Source organism: Sus scrofa, chromosome 11 (assembly GCF_054392235.1).
Source record: "Sus scrofa isolate SSC_HxYL_T2T_F1_AM1 chromosome 11, Sscrofa_HxYL_maternal_Yorkshire_Landrace_v2.0, whole genome shotgun sequence".
NCBI classification, from domain to species: domain Eukaryota; kingdom Metazoa; phylum Chordata; class Mammalia; order Artiodactyla; family Suidae; genus Sus; species Sus scrofa.
The window spans coordinates 85946191-85965653 of NC_139393.1; the positions used below are offsets into that span (position 1 = coordinate 85946191).

The 19463-nt window shown below is 52.3% G+C and overlaps 1 protein-coding gene across 25 annotated transcripts in view; it reads left to right on the forward strand.

The window, feature by feature from the left end:
• TMCO3 (transmembrane and coiled-coil domains 3) overlaps nucleotides 1-19463 on the forward strand; it is a 44440-nt gene that overhangs the window by 17462 nt on the left and 7515 nt on the right. For 6 of the 25 annotated variants that reach the window (XM_084981114.1, XM_084981118.1, XM_084981113.1 and 3 more), the window contains 7 exon segments: nucleotides 605-791; nucleotides 3619-3736; nucleotides 9843-10038; nucleotides 13237-13387; nucleotides 13794-13873; nucleotides 14938-15087; nucleotides 15916-16393. In XM_084981114.1, the coding sequence (XP_084837240.1) occupies nucleotides 605-791; nucleotides 3619-3736; nucleotides 9843-10038; nucleotides 13237-13387; nucleotides 13794-13873; nucleotides 14938-15087; nucleotides 15916-16029 (996 nt within the window). In that variant the 3' untranslated portion in view covers nucleotides 16030-16393. 25 annotated transcript variants of the gene reach the window in all.

Here is a 19463-nt window from a genome sequence, read left to right on the forward strand (position 1 = left end):
CCATGAAAGGTATTCGGCTCCTCATTGTAACATTTTTGTAGAAGATCGGAAGCAGCCCAAGTGTCTAAAGGTTAAGCTGTGACACGGCTACTGGATGGATGGAGTATTATGTGGCCATTCAGAGTAGTGCAAGGACACCCAGTGACCAAGAAAAACAGGAACCTGAGAAGGAAAGAGTGAGCGTGCAGCACGCCGCCCCGTGGTGGACAGGCTGGGCGGTGGCCGTCAGGGGCCGGATAGGAGGGTTCTGAGTTAACTTGTGGGCCTCACGCTGTTTTAACACCGGAGAGCCTCTGCCGCCGGGTTGAAAGCCCTGTGGGTCTACGTGGAACCCGCTTTCGCCCGTCCGGCCCTGGGTCCAGCACGGCACCAAGGGGACCCGGGCTTGTGCGGCTCCCACCAGCAGTGGGCGGGTGACCCCGCCGCCGCTGCCACTCGGGTGGCTTGCCCACGCGGAGGGGGAGGAGGGTGCTCAGTCCCTGAGCGCCGCAGTGGTCCCGGCCGTGGTGGTGGTGAGCTGATGGGCTTCGCGCAGGGTGGCTTCCTGCAGGGCCGAGCGCCGGTCCGGACAGGTGCGCTGAGCCGCGCTCCCGTGCTCCCGCAGGTGTGGAGGATCTCGCTGCAGGGGCCCTGCTACATGACCCTCCTCATGGTGGCCTTCGGCTTGTTCTGGGGACACTTTCTGCAGATCAGACCCACTCAGAGCGTCTTTATCTCCACCTGCTTGTCCCTGTCCAGCACACCCCTGGTGTCCAAGTTCCTTGTGGGCGGCACCCGCAGCGACAAGGAGGGTAGGTGACCGCGTGCTCGTGTCTGAATGTGTGTTCAATCCCGGGGGCTCGAATCCACCTCAAAGGCCTGTCGAGCGTTGCAGCTCCCCCTCCCTCCACGGGTACCCAGGCGGCCTCGGACACCTGTGCTCATGCCCTGCTGGCACTGCCAACCTCTCTGACCGCCGCCACAAGAGAAAGCCTCGTGCAGGCTCATGGTTTGGGGCCACATTGAAAAGAGAGGGCTCTGTCTTGGCAATGTGCTTGGGTCGGTGGGTTCCAGCAGCTGCTGTGCCCCCGCAGCACGCCAGGCCGGGGGGAGCGGCTGTGCTGACCGCCCGCAGGACCAACTGCGCTTCTCCTGCGCTCGGCCTGAGGAAGACGGACGTGCCTGCTCCCTGCCTGATTCTGGCAGGAGTTGGAAATAGCACACCTTGGAGACATTTCTCTAAGATAAATGAAGTACTTTCGTCACTAAAGGTCTATTCCCCTAACACATGGAGGTTAGTTTCATCCGTGTACATGCAGCAGCGTCTCCGAGTCACCGCTTGCAGGGAGCTCGGACTGGGTTAGACGCTTAGGAGCGAGCATTCTGCACATGGTGGCTCTGACAGTGATGCCAGTTTTGATCATGTTTATTCATTATGGTAACGTTCGCTGTTTTGCTCTTAGCTTGTGAAAGTCGGGAAAAGCAGGGTTAAAATGTCCAGGAACTTTGCGCCAGTACTTGCCCTGCAGCGGCGCAACGGAAGGAAAGACCTACGAGAAGAGAGCAGAGTGCTCGGGGCTGCGGGCTCCTGGAGCTACGGGCCACCCTGCCCGACGCCGAGGGCCACCCCTTCCGCTGGCCTTCTCTGGGCAGTGGGCTGTGGCTGCCAGCTCCCAGCCGGCAACCGGACTGGCTGCCATTGCCGGCAGTCTTGTCCCTGGGGTCCCGGAGTCCCTGTGGCCTGGTGCTTAGGGCCACCCCTCCCAAGTGACGGCGAAGGCGGCCCAGAAGTGAAGTGGGAAGGTGAAAATCGCTCCTAATGCGGCAGCCCGCACCCCAGTACCAGCACACGTAGCACTAGTGATGAGAAGACCGCTCAGCCGTCAGATGATTCTTAGTTGCAGCCAGGTCTCACCGAGACGGTAGAATGGGCATGTGTGAAACCTCAGACTGCAGTGGTGGGATCCTGACTCCGTCATTAGATTGGCCACAGAGAACGCAGTGTGTGTTGAGAATAAGATTTTTTTTTTTTTTTTTTTTTTTTTTACTTTTTTGTGGTTTGGTGGGGGGGCACAGCATATAGCAGCTTGATGTGGGATCTCAGCTCCCAGACCAGGGATTGAACCCCGGCCGCAGCAGTGAAAGCGCCCAGTCCCAGCCACTATACCACCAGGCAGCTCCCAAAAGTAAGATCTGTGCAGCATCCCAAACCCTGAGTGTTCTTGGGAGGGAAGTATTTCTCAACTGTATGACCCTCGAAGACACAAGGCTCTAACATCAGCCGCATATCATTACCCCTTCAGGATGTTTTAAAATTCTAAGCCAAGATACTTTATTCACCAAAATTTAACTTCGTACAATAGACAAAACCAGCCTCCCAGAAGGCTCTCCTAAACTTCTAATCAAAGTGGAATTTTTGCTGGAATTGAGGGATTTCGACCTCGTTAGGTTTGGTTATTCTTTTATGGAAGAATATTGGACTAATCTTATAAATACATTCCTGTCACAGCTTTTTCTAAAGGAAAAAAACTAGCTTATTTTGGAGGGGAACATGACAGTTTAGTGTCGAGAAGGACATTTAATAGGTCCACAGCCAGGAGTTCCTGCCACGTTGCCCTGAGTTACAAATCTGAGTGCAGCCACTTGGCTCACTGCGGAGGGTGCGGGTTTGATCCCTAGTCCGGTGCGTTGGGTTAGGGATCTGGCGTTGGCACAGCCTCGGTGTAGGTTGCAGCTGCAGCTTGGATTTAGTCCCTGTCCTGAGAACTTCTTACGGTCAGAGTTCCCTTTGTGGCTCGGTGGTTAACGAACCCGACTAGGATCCATGAAGGTGTGGGTTCGATCCCTGGCCTTGCTCGGTGGGTTGGGATCCAGCGTTGCCATGAGCTGTGGTTGGGTCGCAGACACGGCTCAGATCCTGCGTTGCTGTGGCTGTGGTGTAGGCTGCAGCTGTCATTTGACCCCTAGCCTGGGAACCTCCGTATGCCATGGGTTCAGCCCTAAAAAGCAAAAAGAAAAGCTCCACAGGCAGAAGTACTGTTTGAAAATGGAGACGCTTGGAGGCCTGCATGGGCGCCGAGGTTGTAAACGCTGTACCCTCTTCCTTCGTCCTCCAGGGGCGCGTGCGGTCCCTGCGGCCCGTCTGGTTCACGCTCTTCTGTTCTGTCCACCTGACGAGCCGGCGTTTCTCCACCACGTCCGTGCTCATCTCGGAGGGGAGGTTGCTCGGCGAGGGGGTCATGGTGGGATTGAGGCAAAGGGACCTGGGCTGCCAGGCTCCGCCCAGCAGGCGTGACAGGAAGGGACAGGTCAGGTCACTCTTGACGAGCTCGGAGGGACCCAGGGAGATAGATGCGGTACCCAGGCCAGCCCTGTTCTTGTGTGCGGGGCCAGACTCTCATACTGAGGTTATTTTGTAAGCACGCAACGAGTAACTAGTGGAAATGAAATATCCGGGAGCGTTTTTCACAAAAAGTTCTTAAATCTTTAAAACGTTTCAGTGTCATAGCTTCCAAAGTGGTTTTAAAGTCCATGTTCCTGTTTAAAGACGCAGCTAAACTGTTTGCACAGCGACTCTTGTGACCTGGACGCTGTGAAGTGCTGCAGACGTGTTCCCCTCATGACTTTGTTCTCAAGCAGGTGACGTGGACTACAGCGCGGTGCTGCTGGGAGTGCTGGTGATGCAGGACGTGCAGCTGGGGCTGTTCATCGCCGTCCTGCCCACCTTCATCCAGGCAGGGGCCGGCGCGCACTCCAGGTGAGGGCCCTGCTTGCTTTGTCCGTTTTTCTAGTTTCAAGGCTTTTGCTTCTCTCCGTGCTGCTCAGTGCCTTTTCTCAAAGACGCAGAGCTGGCACAGCCCAGGCCTGCGGGCCGCGTGGCCCCGGGTCTCGCTGCCTGGGCTGTGGGGGTCTCGGCGGGTTGCTCAGCTGTGCTCTGCCTCCGTCTTAGCATCTGTCGAGTGGACGTAAGTAATATCAGTACTGATCTGACGGAGACTTAGGGTTAAATGAGGCGGCTGTGAGAGTGCTCAGCATGTGCCTGGCACGTTGTGGGTGAGGGTGGCTGTGTGTGAGCTGTCACCGTGGGTTTTCAGTGTCTCCGCCTGCATCGTCACCATTCCCTGATCCTTCTCTCCTCTCTCCGGGTGACCTAATCCCACATCCTATGTGGCACTTGCTTAGGTTCACACGGAGGGAGGAGCCGAACGGGGAAAGTGAATTAACCCAGACGGTTGTGGGTTACGTGGCACTTGCTTAGGTTCACACGGAGGGAGGAGCCGAACGGGGAAAGTGAATTAACCCAGATGGTTGTGGGTTACGTGGCACATACCATGCATGACAAGAACACCTGCCAGAAAATAAATGCCCTTGGAAAACATTGGGAGCCCGTCAGGTTTAAAGGTAAATTACATGTGGGTTAGGATAATAAACTTGAGTTTGTCTTAAGCGTATAAATATTGTGCTTTAAATATTTCCAGAGGCTCTGTTTATTTCATCTCGTACAGTGATGATACCATCGGTAAAAATGCGTGGGCTTTTTGAAATTTCTTTTGAAACCACTTTGAAATGCTGAGATCTGTTGTGTCTGCTTTATTTCCTCCTTTCTAACCCGCATGTCTTTTCTTTCTTCTTCTTGCCTTATTGCACTGGCTACAATGTCCAGTACTTTGTTAGTAGATAAGATGGTGGGGGTGGACATCCTGCATCCTTCGGATTTTGAAGGAAAGCATTCATTTTTTTTCATCATTTAGTGTGACGTTAGTCAGCTGTGGGGTTTTTGTAACTGTTCTTTATCACGTGGAGGGAAGTTCCCTCTTATTCCTAGTTTGCTGGGAGTGTTTATCATTCATTGAGTTGGGTTTTGTTAAATGCTTTTTCTTTCTCAGTTAAGATGATTGTATGGCTTTCCCTTGGCCAGTTTATGTGGTGGATTACAATCATTGATTGATGATGGTTGAACCAGGCTTGCATACCCAGAATAAATCCCACTGGGTTGTGGTATATGGTTCTTCTTAGGCATTGGTTTATCCAGATTGCTAATATTTTGTTGAGGATTTTGTGCCTAAGGTCCTGCAGGATATTGGTGTGTCGTTTTCTTTTTTATTGTCTTTACCTTGTTTGGGTATTAGGGTAATACTGGGTTTATAAATAATTTGGAAGGTATTCCTTCCTCCCTTGTTTTCTATTTTCTAGAAAATATTGTATAAAATTGTTATTCTTTCTTAAATGTTTGGTAGAATTCTCCAGGAAACCATCTGAGTCTTTGTTTTTTTTCCTTTGATTTTTAGGGCCACACCTGTGGCATGTGGAGGTTCCCAGGCTGGGAGTCCAGTCAGAACTACACCTGCCGGCCTACACCACAGCAACAGCAACATCTGATCTGAGCCGCATCTGTGACCTACACTACAGCTCACAGCAATGCCAGATCCTTAACCCACTGAGCGAGGCCAGGGATTGAACCTGCAACCTCATGGTTCCTAGTCGGATTCGTTTCTGCTGCACCACAATGGGAACTCCCCATCTGAGTCTTAAGATTCCTTTTTTTGGGGCGTTTCTGTCGTGGCTCAGCGGTTAACGAACCTGACTAGTATCCATGAGGACTTGGGTTTGATCCCTGGCCTTGCTTAGTGGGTTAAAGATCCAGCATTGCCGTGAGTGTGAGCTGTGGTGTAGGCCACAGACGCAGCTCCAATTCAACCCTTAGCCTGGGAACTTCCATATGTTGTCGGGGGAACCCTAAAAAGACAAAACCAAAAAAAAAAAAAAAAGATTTCCTTTTTTGGGAGTTCTCTGAAATTACAAATTCATTTGCTTTATAGTTACAGGGCTGTTGAAACTCGTATTGTTGAGTTGTGCTAGTTTGGTTTTTTGACACGTTAGTCCATTCCATTTCGTTTATCACATTTAATGTGTAGAGTTGTTTGTAGTATTTATTTTCCTTTTTTTTTTTTTTTTTGTCTTTGTAGGGCTGCCCCCTCTGCATATGGAAGTTCAGGCTAGGGGTCAAATCAGAGCTGCAGCGGCCGGCCTGTGCCACAGCCACAGCCACGCCAGATCCGAGCCGTGTCTGTAAGCTGCTCTGTAGCTTGCGACGACACTGCGTCCTTAACCCACTGAGTGGGGGGCCGGGGATCAAACCCGCATCCTCATGACCACTGGTTGAGTCCGTCACTTCTGTGCCACAACAAGAACGCCTCCATTTTTCCTTTTTTTTTTTTTTTTTTTTGGCTGTGCTTATGGCATTTGGAAGTTCCCAAGCCGGGGATTGAACCTGTACCACAGCTGTGACAATGCTAGATCCCTAACTGCCAGGCCACCAGGGATGTCTTTATTTTCCTTTTCTCTCTCTCTCTCTCTCTCTCTCTCTCTCTCTCTCTCTCTCTCTCTCTCGATCTTTTTTTTTTTTTTTTTTTTTGCTTTCAGGGCCTCATTGAGGCGTATGGAAGTTCCCAGGCTCGGCATTGAAAGGGAGCTGCAGCTGCAGGCCAACCCCACAGCCACAGCAACGCCAGATCCAAGCCACGCCTGTGACCTACACCACAGCTCACAGCAACGCCAGATCCTTAACCCACTGAGTGAGGCTGGGGATCGAACCCACCACTTCGTGGATGCTTGTCGGGATTGTTACGGCTGAGCCACAACGGGAACTCCTCTTCAGACGTCAGTGAGGTCCGCAGTGCTCTCTGTTTCATTCTTTGTTCTTCTTTTCCAGGTCCCAGTGCTTCGTTTCATTGCCTTGTTTCTTTGTTTTTCTGTTTTCAGTTTCATTGGTTTCTGCCTCCTCGTTAGCGTTTCTTCCCTTCTGTTTGCTTTAGGTTTATTTTGCTCTTCTTTTTCTAGGTTTTTGTGGTATGAACTCAGATTATTGATTTGGAACCTTCTTCTCTGCTGTAAGTAGTTAGTGCTGTGCATTTCTCTCACAGCACTGTTAGCTGCACTCATTTATTTTAATATATTGTGTTTTTATTTCCATTCAATTAAAGGCATTTAAAAATTTTCCTCGGATGCGTCCTCTCTGACCCATGGATTGTTTAGAAGTGTGTTGCTTATTTTCCGAGTGTTGGATGGTTTTCTCTTGTCTCTTGTATTGATTTCCAGTCTGATTCCACTAGAGTAAAATAACACACACTTTGAATGACTGGAGTTCCTTAAATTCGTTGAGGCCACCGAGGATATGGCCTCCGGAGTCCCTTGCAAACAGAAGGTGTGCGTGGCTGTTGCTGAGTGGGGTTTGGGGTGTGTCGGTCCTGTCCGTTCCTCGTGGTCCGCTTCTTCTGTGTTCTTGCTGCGGTTGTAGAAGCCCCGGTTACAACAGCCCGCCTGTTTCTCCTTTCGCGCTCCTGGCCTCGGCCCGTGGCTGGGCCCACTTTTCATCGTGTGATACTCCTCTTGTTCCAGCACGTTTTCGTGCCCTGAGATTTTCTTTACCTGGTGTTAATATACAGTTACCGGCTTTTCGTCTTTATTCACGGGCGCAGTGGTGTGTCTTGTCCTGCTGCCTCACCCTCTCTTGAAGTGACTTTCTTGGGGACGGCTCCTTGCCGGGTGATGTTTTCGTAATCCTCCCAGCACGTGTCTTCCAGTTGGTGCGTGGAGACCATTTGCGTTCAAGGTGACTAGTGTCGTTAGGACTTAAGCCTCTCGTTTTGGGGTCTCAGATTCTGGTTCTTTTTCATCTGGCTCATGTCCCTGTGGGTTCCTTGCTTGTTTGAAGGATTCCATCCTGATTTATGTGTTTGAATCTACTGCTTTGTGTGTTTTCCCGTGGCTGCTCCTGGCATCACAGTTGCCCCACGTGGACTTCATCAGCTTGCTGTCAGCATTTCACCGTTTCCCGTGAAACAAGGGAGCCTGTTTTCCTTGAGAAAGGGGCCCTTTCCTCCTCAGCTTTTCACATGTAATTGTTGTTTTCTCTACCCAGGTCGAGCAGCACATCAGATGGTTTTTATGTATTCATTTATTTCTTTATTTTTGTCTTTTTGCCTTTTCTAGGGCTGCTTCCCGTGGCATATGGAGGTTCCCAGGCTAGGGGTCGAATCAGCGCTGTAGCCACTGGCCTATGCCAGAGCCACAGCAACGCAGGATCCGAGCATATCTGTGGCCTACACCACAGCTCACGGCAACGCCGGATCCTTAACCCACTGAGCAAGGCCAGGGCTTGAACCCGCAACCTCATGGTTCCTAGTCGGATTCGTTAACCACTGCGCCACAACGGGAACTCCCAGATGGTTTTTAAGTTAACGCCTCAGCAGTGACGCAGGATGTCTGAAGCTCACGAGGCAGCTTGTCCGTTGCGCACACTGTCACACCCATTCCAACCTCCTCTCCTTCTCAAGCCCCGGGTGTCTCTGTCTCCCTTCTGTGGGGGCTCTGGTCATCCGCTCATGATGGGTCTGCTTTGTTTCCTCATCTGAAAGCCTTGTGTCCCTTTGTCTTGGAGGACGTGGCCCCTGGACGTCGGTCTGCGGTGGATGTTCCTTTCCTGCTATGCTGCTTCTCTCTGGCATCATGCATGGTTTCTCTCTGACTTTTCATGGTTTCTCAAGACTTCTCTGTTTTTAGTTTTCAGAAATGTAATTACGAGGTGTCTTGGTGTCTGGTTTGGGCTCTGTAGCAGAGCCACAGACAGGGTGGCTTGTGCAGTGATTATTGCTCACTGTCCAGGGTCCTGGAGGCTGGATGTTGGAGGTTGGAGATCAGGGTGGCCCCCTCTCAGACCATTCTCTGCTCACTGTATTCCTGTGGCCGGGGTGCTAGGGGCACGGAGCTCTCTGGTTTCTTCCTAAGGCCGCTCGTCCCACCACAGGCCCCATCCTCCTGACTCCTCTAAACCCAGCCCCCAAAGTCCCCACCTCCAGCTGTCACTCTGGGGCTTCAGCATCTCCCAGCAGGCTGTCCACACATTGCAGGGGCTTTGGCCTCTGCAGCCACCTGGAGGGGGCCAGTCAGGAGTCATTGGGGTGCTGCCCCAGGGCGGGTTCAGCCAGGTAGGGTGGCGACTGCCGGGCAGGGGGCCTGGCCGGGACTCGAGCAGATTTCCCTTCCTGCTGGGGTGCAGAGCCCAGCTCCTCCCCAGCCTGTCTGCCCTGAGCGGGCAGGCGTGGGTGCTCTGCCCTCTGCCCTGACCCTCTGTCTCGTGCACACCTGGGGGTACCTCTGGGGCTGCTGCTTCAGGCACGGCTGCAGGGAGATCCTCTCTCGGCGTAGGATTTATGTGCTTCCGTCAAGGATCTTAGGCCAGAATTTTGGCCTGAGTGGTTTCCTAATGGAGAACTAGGGTTAAAAAGCATGTAAGTTACTGTAAACACAGTAAATACACAGTATCACCTTTCTCGTGACAGTCTTATGTTGCGATCTTAAGGATGTGTTGAGCTCTGCATGGCGCAGTCTGGAAAGAGCTTAGCCCGGAGTCCTCTTCTCCATGGCTAAACAACAGGTGTACAGTTTGGAGTTTTCTGAGGCCACTGGAACTCCCCGGTGGCGTGTCCGTTTCTGACTCTGCCGCGCGACCTCTCGGGCCGCTGTCAGCTTACATTCGAAGACTCTCAAGTGGAGCGTTCGGTTCCCGGCCAGGAGCCGTATCACGGGGTATTGACTGGGCTGTTCGGGCTGCCGGTCACGCGCCCCCGTTACACCCTGTGAAGCCGTAATTGCAGCACAATTCCCTCCTGTATTTGAGTCAGTTAACTTGATCTCCGAGGTCAATGTTTGATGGATTTTATTTTGACATTTAAAAATAAGCATGTGTGCCATTGGGGTCGTGTACTTTGTGATGCTGACAACCAGTGACGGGCCGTTTCGCGGGCCGAGAGGGCGGCGGCTCTGCGGGAGAGTAACGCACCTGCCGTCTCTGTCTCTCCCAGCGTCGCCGTGGAGCTCCTGCGGATCCTGGCGCTGGTCGGGCAGGTCCTGCTCTCCCTCGCGGCTGTTCTCCTCTTCTGCCTCGTGCTGAAGGCTTGCCTGGTGGGCCCGTGTTTCCGGAAGCTGCACGCGGAGGGCAAGGGGAACAAGGAGCTCCTCACCCTGGGAACCTCCGCCTTCATCTTCCTCATGCTGACGGTAAGGCCCGCCCCTTGCCTCTGTCCTCATCCGCCTTGCTCACGGAGTGCCCGGGATCGGCTCTTGAGCTTTTGTTTCACGAGTGGCTGAATGTTGCAGATGCCTGTCGGGGTTCCTCGCCTCTGCACAACCATGTGCTGTCAGGTTTGCTCCCCTGGTGGGCGCTGCTGAAACCACTTCCCGGCTGTGGACCCCTGGGTCTTAGACCCGCCGCAGCTTTGCCCCCGAAGTGAGGTGGGCAGCGTGAGAAGATCAGCTGTGTGATGGGAACAAGCTGGCGGCAGCCTGCTGTCCTTTGCTGCCAGGCTCTGAGAGGTCTGCATTGGCAGCAGCTCCTCCAGAAAGGAAGGGCTCTCCCGGGGCAGGGGGCAGGTGCCAGAGGACCCCTGAAGAGTCTGCATTGTGGTGGTATCGCCATGCGCAGGAGCAGCCGCCCCCTCGATGCGGCCAGAGTGGCAGGCCTGTGCCCACCGGCTTTTGTAATAGCCTTGCTCACGCTGCCCAGACCCACCCGGGGGTCCTCCCACGGGCGCCTGGCTCGCCAGCTCTGTGCGTCTGGGCCGGGGGGCGGGGGGCGGGCACCAGCCTCTAAACCTTTGGTCTCTGAGTCGCTGGACCGGTGTGCTGAGTGCAGAGCGCCTGTCCCAAAGGTCGGGTCCTGAGTGACTGCCCCTCTGCGGCGTTTGTGAAGCCCGTTTCGGCCGGAGGATGGTCGTTGGCCCCGGGTGTGGAGGCGGGGCTGAAGGGGAGGCCGGTCCCCCTGTCTCCACTGTGTCATGTCCGTGGGACTTGGGCTGTGACCTCCTGCTGTGACTTGGGAACTAGGGGAGGGTGAGGGGTCCCCGGGTTACCTTGTAGAAATGCACGTGAGTCTGCAGTTCCGTCACGAGAGACGTTTGCCCGCGTAAAGGAATGAAGGAGCATTGCTGTCTTACGTGGTTTGCCTGCCAGCATTTTAGACTCTAGGAGAGGGTTAAGGTTGGCTTTTGTCCCCAGCTGCTCAGCGATGATGCCAGGTTCTACTTGCTGCATCCGTCCTGGGGGTGTTCCTCTGAAATGTCACCTGGACGGCTTGACGTGGCCTCCTGGTGGCCGCCGCCTCAGGGCTGCTCCGTCCCTGCGGTGCGTGCTGCGGGCTGGGCTGTTGGCGGCCTTCTGCGGGGCTGTCTTGGTGGCCTTGGGCGTTTGTGTCCCTGACGGCCGATGGGCGTGCACCTTGCTCGTCTCCCTGGGGGCCTCCTCCTCAGGGTGCGCCTGAGTCTTCCCGTCATTTCTCTCTTGGGGTGGTTATCTTCTTACACATTTGCCGTTTTTTTATGTGTTCTGGCGATTTTTTGTCTTTCTTTTTTTTTTTTTGTTTTTTTGATAGGCAAGAAATAGACTTGGGAAGACAGGACACTTAGAGAGGTACAAGTGGGCAGAGGCAAGCAGGCTCTACTGTCTTCTTTTTTGTAACTGAAGGTGAAATCCGCATAAGGAAAGTGACCATTTTAAGCAAAGTCTCCAATTCAGTGGTTTTCAGCACGTTGACAAGGCGGTGCGGTGGTCACCACTGTCCAGTGCCCGACGTTTCTAGCACGGGAGAGACCGCTTCTCCCCACCCCGTGACTGTGACCATGTGGGTGCCTTCCGTGCCTGGTGCTCTGCCTCTCTGGGCGCCTTGTGTGCAGGGCCTTGTGTCCAATGGCCTTGGCATCTGGCTGCTCTGGAGCACGTCTGAAAGGCTGGCCCCTCGCGGGGCCTGTGTCACCACCTCACTCTTTTCTGCTGAGAGTATTGCTAACGTCTTCCAGCTTGTGACTGGCCTTCTCACTTTCTTAATGGCGCTGTATGACCAGAAATCCCTTGTTCTGGTTTTTTTTTTTTGTCCTTTTAGGGCCGCACCTGCGGCATATGGAGGTTCCCAGGCTAGGGGGCGAATCAGAGCTACAGCTGCCGGCCTACACCACAGCCATAGCAGTGCGGGATCCAAGCTGCATCTGCAACCTACACCACCGTTCACGGCAATGCTGGATCCTTAACCCACTGAGCGAGGCCAGGGATCGAACTCGCATCCTCATGGTTCCTGGTCGGATTCATTTCCACTGCGCCATGATGGGAACTCCCAGAAGTCCCTCGTTCTGAGGTGGTGCAGTGACCCTTTCCACAGGACGTGGCCCTCCCGCACCCTGTCGGCCTGAGAGGTGTCCGCAGGGTGCTCCGTGCTGTCCTCTGGATATGCGGGGCTTGCTTTTCTCGGGGAGACCTGCCGTCCATGGCAGGTGCGGTGGGCGTGGGGTGGTGGTCAGGACCTGCTTTCCAGGAGCACCCCCAACCGTGCCGGAGGACCAAGGCCACCTCACAGAAGCTAAGCGGCCGAGGTGCAGAGCCCCTGCCTCCTGTCGTCCCAGCTCCTCTGCCACTTGTCTGGCTGTGATCACAGGCTCCCAGCGTCCACAGGGTGTAGGTTTGACAGTCAGTTTTCACACAACAGCACGTCTTGTTGCCGCTCCTGTGACTCCACACACCCGGGGGCGCCGCCTGCTTACCACGTCTAAGCTGCCTGGCCTGCGTGGTGTTTGGTGTGGACGCTGCTGTTGGGCAGGTTGGCTTTTGGCGTCTGTGCTCTGACACCGTCGTCGGGGGTGTCTGCGTCTGTGTTCGCCTGTTTGCTGCTGCTCTCTTGCAGCTTTACCTGCTCAGATCAAACACCTCCTGCTTGTTTCAAGCTGCTCAGCGTCGGTGCTATCCCGGCAGGAGGTCCGTCAGGCTTGGCACCTCTCAGGAACGAGCACGTCCTCACTGCCAGGGTCTGGTGATGCACCTGCAGTGCTGGCCACTGTGGACCCGTGGTTCTCCGTGTTTGCTTCCCTCCAGCAGCTCAAGGTTCACGCGTGGTAGTCAGGCTGTTCCCTGATTTGGGGGGAAGAAAGCCTCTCGCAAATGCTTGGGTTCGGGGACGTACTCAGATAATCCCACAGCAGTCTGTGTGACTGACGCTTCCCGCTGTTTCGAGACCATTCCTTCTCTCTTCTGGTCATTACCTGTCGTTCTCCGTCTTGTCCTCTCCTGGGACACCCCCAGGGCCTGGACAGGCGAGGGCGAAGCTCGTCTCAGTTTCACTGTGACATCCCGACGGGTCGGAGGGACCCTTTGGGTGCGTCTCTGTGGCAGAGAAGCTGGTCCGTGTGTGGGGCGTGACCCGTGTTCTCACTTCAGGTCACGGAGCTGCTGGATGTGTCCATGGAGCTGGGCTGCTTCCTGGCTGGAGCCCTCATCTCCTCCCAGGGCCACATGGTCGCCGATGAGGTCCTGTCCTACGTGGAGCCCGTCCGGGATTTCCTGGCCATCATCTTCTTCGCGTCTATAGGTGACCCTCCTCCTCCAGCGGTGACGTGCCCGCTGGGTCTCGTCTGCTTACACGTGTTTCCTGCAGTTTGTGCTGTGATAACGGTTCCTGTGGAGTCTGGGGCCTGAGGGGATCTTAGTGAAAGGAGGGGCGTTGGGCTCAGGCCATAGACAGCCCATTGGTTGTTGTGCGAGGCCGCTCCTCGGCAGGGTGGCAGCGCGGCTTCTGTGTGTCCCAGCACGGCCCCAGGGGACTGAGTGCCTGGGAAGCAGGTTCTCAAGTACTCGTGGACAGTGGAACTGAGTCGCCAGGCCTCTGGGTGGGACTTCCTGTCCTAATGGCGGAGCGTGGGGCCACAGGTGCTCGGACAGGCGCAGGAGGGGCGGGGTTGGCGGGAGGCTGGCGGTCACCGGCTCCTGTCCCACAGGCCTCCACGTCTTCCCCACCTTCGTGCTGTACGAGCTCAGCGTCCTGCTGGTCCTCACGCTGTCGGTGGTGGTCATGAAGGTACGACTCCTCCCCGCAGCCCAGACTGTCCCTCTTGTGCTCAGCTCATGTGCCACTCCCGTGCCCGACCCCCGCCAGGCCCTTTGCCTGAACGCGTCCGTCCCCCTCCCCAGGTGGGCATGGCCAGGCAACTTGGGGTTCTTGGATCTGTGTGATCCTTTGTCTCAAGATTCTTTGCGTTGAAAACGGGGACTTTAGGAGTTCTCACTGTGGCCCAGTGGACACAAACCCAACTAATATCCACGAGGATGCAGATTCGATCCCTGGCCTTGTTCAGTGGGTTAATAAGGATCCAGCGCTGCCATGAGCTGTGGCGTAGGTTGCAGATGCAGCTGGGATCCCACGTTGCTGTGGCTGTGGTGTAGGCCAGCAGCTGCAGCTCTGATTTGACCCCTAGGCGTATGCCACAGGTGCAACCATAAGAAGAAAAAAAAAATTTTTAAGGGAAAAAATAAAAATAAAAAAAGGAAAAGAAATCGGGGACTTGAAAGCTGGAACTGAGGAAGTCACTTGCTGGATTCCCCCTGACACCATGCTCTGCAGTTTGACTTCTCTTTGAAGTGACTCTATAAAGAACCACAGGCCCCCCGACCACATGCGATAAAGCATAGTTTTAATAAAGCCACTGAGCTTGCTTTCCACTTGTCTGTCCTCTGAGCCTGCAGATTGTTGGTCCCTGTGATGGCGGTAGGCTCAGGGGCTGAGGAGTGACCTGTTCAGGAACTGCTGGTTATGAAAACTGGCCCAAAATATTTCCAGTGAAGGAGCCAGAGTCCCCCCCCGCCCCCGCGGTTGTGCAGCTGCACCCCACCCGCTCTAGGCTGTTTCTCTGGGTTTTCTTTATGTCCACACTGAATGCTGCATAGTATTCACTGCTGTTAACTCAGTGGGGCGGGAAAGCCTTGCTTTCTCCAGTGTTCCTGTGGTGGTTCGGGATGGTCTGTGCTCTGTGGGTGTCTCTGTGTCCCCGGTGCGTCGCTGAGGGCGGCTCAGCCCCAGGTCCCCCTGCTTCCTGGGGGTTGTGCTCTGGACTCTGGCCAAGCCCTGACTGGCTGCTCCTGCAGTTTGTCCTGGCAGCCCTGGTCCTGTCTCTCCTCCTGCCCAAGACCAGCCAGTATATCAAGTGGATCGTGGCCGCAGGGCTGGCCCAAGTCAGCGAGTTCTCTCTGGTCCTTGGGAGCAGAGCACGCAGAGCCCGTGTCATTTCTCGGGAGGTGAGTCTCCACCCCACTCCAGCCACAGTTCGTGTGGATACCCCTCCTGGTCTGCCTAGTGCACTGTGGACAGGGAGGTGGGCCACGCTGCCCCCCGCACTCAGGGTGCAGGGCTTTTGTCCCCAGTTCACACTGCAGGACCACAGTTCCTCCCACAGCAGGTGCAGCAGCAAGTCCAGCCAGGCCCCTCTGCTTCTCCCAAAAGAGCTGAACCCGTGAGCTAGTTAGTGCATCAGTGACTCTGAGAAGCAGGAATGCGTTAATGGACGTAAACCAGGCCCTGTGCTCCCCTGTCTCTCCTGGGGCAGCATCCAGCCAGGGCGCTGAGTGCTGTCTGAACTAAACCACTGAAAGGTGTGAGCAGAACCTTAGTCTATGGAAGTGCGTGCTTTTTTTTTTTTTTTAATTGGAAAATACATTGCAGCAAATGCCCACTTTTGAAAGGAGAATTAGAATTGTCAGAAGTGCTTCTGAAAACAGTTTCCAGATTTGGGAGGGTTGGAATTAAAACCTTAATACAAAGGATGTGAAAGTTTGTTATATAAATATGGGAACATTTGGGGGTTTTTTGATCCGCTCCCCCCCCCATCTCTGACGCTGGCTGGAAAAGCCACGTGCTGAGTGATGCTTGGAATGACAAGCCTGCACACCTGCTCCTCGTAAATGTGGGCAGAATGGATACGAAAGATCTGGCTCGGAGGCATTGAGAATTGCACGTCCACCTGTGAGGGGATGGACGCCACCTGGCACAGAGCTCTGATGGCTTTGATGCCCAAACAGGCGCGCCCATCCTGGTCTTGAGCTGATGCCCAGCCTTACCTGTTTCAGGTGTACCTTCTCATCCTGGGTGTGACCACACTCAGCCTCTTGCTGGCCCCGGTGCTGTGGCGGGTGGCAATTGCCAGGTGTGTGCCGAGGCCTGAGAGGCGGTCCAGTCTCTGAGGACTGCTGCTGTCGTCACCATCTTGGGACCTTCTGCACTGGGAACAGAGCACTCTGCCCGAGGGCGTCTTCACATCTGCCGCTTCTCAGACTTGCTGTGCTTCAGTCTCCCAGAGTCAGTTACTGCGTTCAGCCAATTCCACGCGGTGTAAGTGTAACACTGCATTTTACGGGCCGTCTTGACTGTTGGGCCTGGATGTGCCTTTTCTCTGAAATGAGTGTTAACTCTCTATTGTTGTTTCATCAGTTCATGTTTTTTTTGGTAAAGAAAGTTAGGAAGCTTCATTATTTATTGTACAACTTTACTGTTGTAATCTGTTGGTCAATATTCGTTATTAAACGTTTCTGTGGTGTGAAATTTTAATTCCGACAAGGAGTCTGGAAAGTTACTCTTAGTCCTTAAAGTCTGTTTTTTAAAATGAAACAAATATCTACTAAAAGTTACTCAGATTTGAAGAAGAAATAAGGGTTTACAGACAAGCAAGATACTCTTCAGGGTAGATCACATGCTAGGGCACAAAACAAGTCTCAATAAATTTAAGAAAATTGAAATGGTATTAAGCGTCTTTTCCAAACCCAATAGCATGAGACTAGAAATCAACAGTGAGAATAAAAAATGCAAAAACACAAACACCTGGATGAGAAACAACTTGCTACTTTTAACCAGTGGATGAATGGATAAAGAAGATATGGTGGGAGTTCCCATTGTGGCTTAGTGGTAACGAACCCAGCTAGTATCCATGAGGACTTGAATTTGAGCTCTGGCCCCACTTAGTGGGTTAAGGATTGGTGTTGCTGTGACCTGTTGTGTAGGTCACAGATGCGGTTCTGACCCTATGTTGCTGTGGCTGCAGCATAGGCTGACAGCTGCAGCTCCAGTTCAGCCCCTAGCCTGGGAACTTCCATATGCTGTAGGTGTGGCCCTGAAGAGACCAAAAAAAAAAAAAAAAAAAAGGTGGTTTATTTATCTACAATGGAATACTACTCCGCCGTAGAAAAGAATGAAAGCTTGCCATTTGTGAGAACATGGATAGAACTAGAGAGTATTAATGCTGAGTGAAATACCTCAAAGAAAACAAATACTGTTTGATTTCACTTATAAGTGGATTTCAGAAATGAAACAAATGAACAAGCATAAGACAGTCATAAATATAGATGACAAACAGGTGGTTGCCAGAGTTGGGGTGGAGGTGGGGAATGAGTGAAAGAGTTGAGGGGAAATTAAGAGGAACAGACTTCCAGTTTTGAAGTAAATGAGTCCACGAGACAAAATGTTCCGTGCAGGAATATAGTAAATGTCTGCAAGGTCTTTGGTGACAGGCTGTAACTACGCCTGTGGCAATTATTATTTTTTCTTTAGCAAAGCGACTTTTAATGAGAACAGTGGGAATGTGGATTGTGATTACAGGTGTAACACATTTTGACACAGATTCTTGACTCGATGTCATTTATTTTAATTTTTTTCTATTATAGCTGATTTACAATGTTCTGTCAATTTCTGCTGTATTACAAAGTGACCCAGCCATTCATATATATATTCTTTTTCCCACATTATCCTCATCATGTTGTATCACAAGTGACTAGATGTTGCTCCCTGGGCAATACAGCAGGAGGTGATCAATTCATAATGCATACAAATATCAAATCACTGTGTTGTGGAACTGGAACTGACATGGCGTTCGTTGTTCAATAAAACAACCACCACAACCACAGAACAAACGGGAACCCAGGAGCAGTGGGCACTTGGATAAGAGCGGAAGGTGTGACCGTGTAGCCTCACACCAGCCTTGAGCAGCCTGGCTAGGCTCCCACACGGGAACAACAAATTTTTACCTTGTTAAGGGGACAGGCGTGCCTTGAGCTTCATGTAACCCTCTGCGGTAGTGTGCATAGATTCATAGGCAAAGCCTGAGGGTGCCCTCTCCACCCCTTAGTGTCTGTAGAGAAAGCACAGACTGAGTCCCGCATACAGATCAGAGCATACAAATATCTATCAGATACTCCTGGGATACAATACACTGACTGATTTTCTTAGGTTGAACCACCTTCACATTCCAGGAATAAAGTCCCCTTGGCTATGGTGTGTAATTTGATGAAAGATATGAGTCTACAAATCCAGGAAGCTTAATGAACTAAAAATAGGATAAACTCAAAGAGATCCACACTGAAGCACACTAAACCGAAACTCAAAAGACAGAGAATGTTCAAAGTAATAAGATAGCACTCATCACTTACAAGGGAGCCTCAGTGTCATTAATAACCAGTTTCTCATCAGTGGCCATGAAGGTCAGAAAGCAGTAGGATGATCTATTTGAAATACTGGAAAAAAATCTGTGAGTCAAAAATTCTATATCCAGGCGCTCCTGCTGTGGTGCAGTGGGATTGGCAGCATCTTGGGAGCAGTGGGACACGGGTTCAATCCCTAGCCTGCCACAGTGGGTTGGGGATCCGGTGTTGCCACAGCTGTGGCTTAGTTCATAGCTGCAGCTTACATCTGACTCTAGCCCAGGAGCTCCATGTGCCGTGGGGCAGCCAAAAAAAATTTCTATATCCTGCAAAACTCTGCTTCAAAAATAAGGGCAAAAGTAAGATATTCCTAGATAGACAAAAGTAGTGGGAGTTCATTCACGATAGACCCAGCCTACTGAAGATGCTACAGAGGGTCTTCCAGGTTGAAATGTAAGGACACTAAGTAGTAACCAGAGGCCACATGAAGAGATAACGGCCTATGGGAAGGGTAAATACATTGGCAAGTACAAAAGCCAACACTGCTGTATTTGGGTTTTAACCCCACTTTTTATATTCTACATGATTTAAATGACAAATGTGTAAACAAATGTTTTTGAGTAAATATGTAAACATTTATCATTATTTTTATTTTTATTATTACTTTTGGGGGTCTGTTTGACCTTTTTAGGGCTGTACCTGCAGCACATGGAGGTTCCCAATCTAAGAGTCTAATCGGAGCTACAGCTGCTGGCCTCCACCACAGCCACAGCAACACTGGATCCGAACCGTGTCTGCGAGCTCCACCACAGCTCACGGCAATGCTGGATCCTTAACCCCTGAGCAAAGCCAGGGATTGAACCCGCAACCTCATGGTTCCTAGTTGGATTCATTTCTGCTGTGCCACAATGGGAACTCCATGTAAACATTTATTAATATGAATTAAATTCCTCTGTCAGAACACACAGATTGGCAGAATGTGTAAAAAGTAGACTACGGCTATATGCTGTCTACAGAAGACTGGCTCTCAGTCAATCTAAGGACACGCATGGGTTGAAAGTGAAAGGTGGAAAAAGATTCTGGCAGTGACTGACCAAAGAAAGCAGAGGTGGTTACGCTAATATCAGACAAAGTAGATCTCAATTAAAAATTGTTTAAAAAGTCAGAGAAGAACATCACGTAATGATAATAGGGCCTCTGTCTCTTGT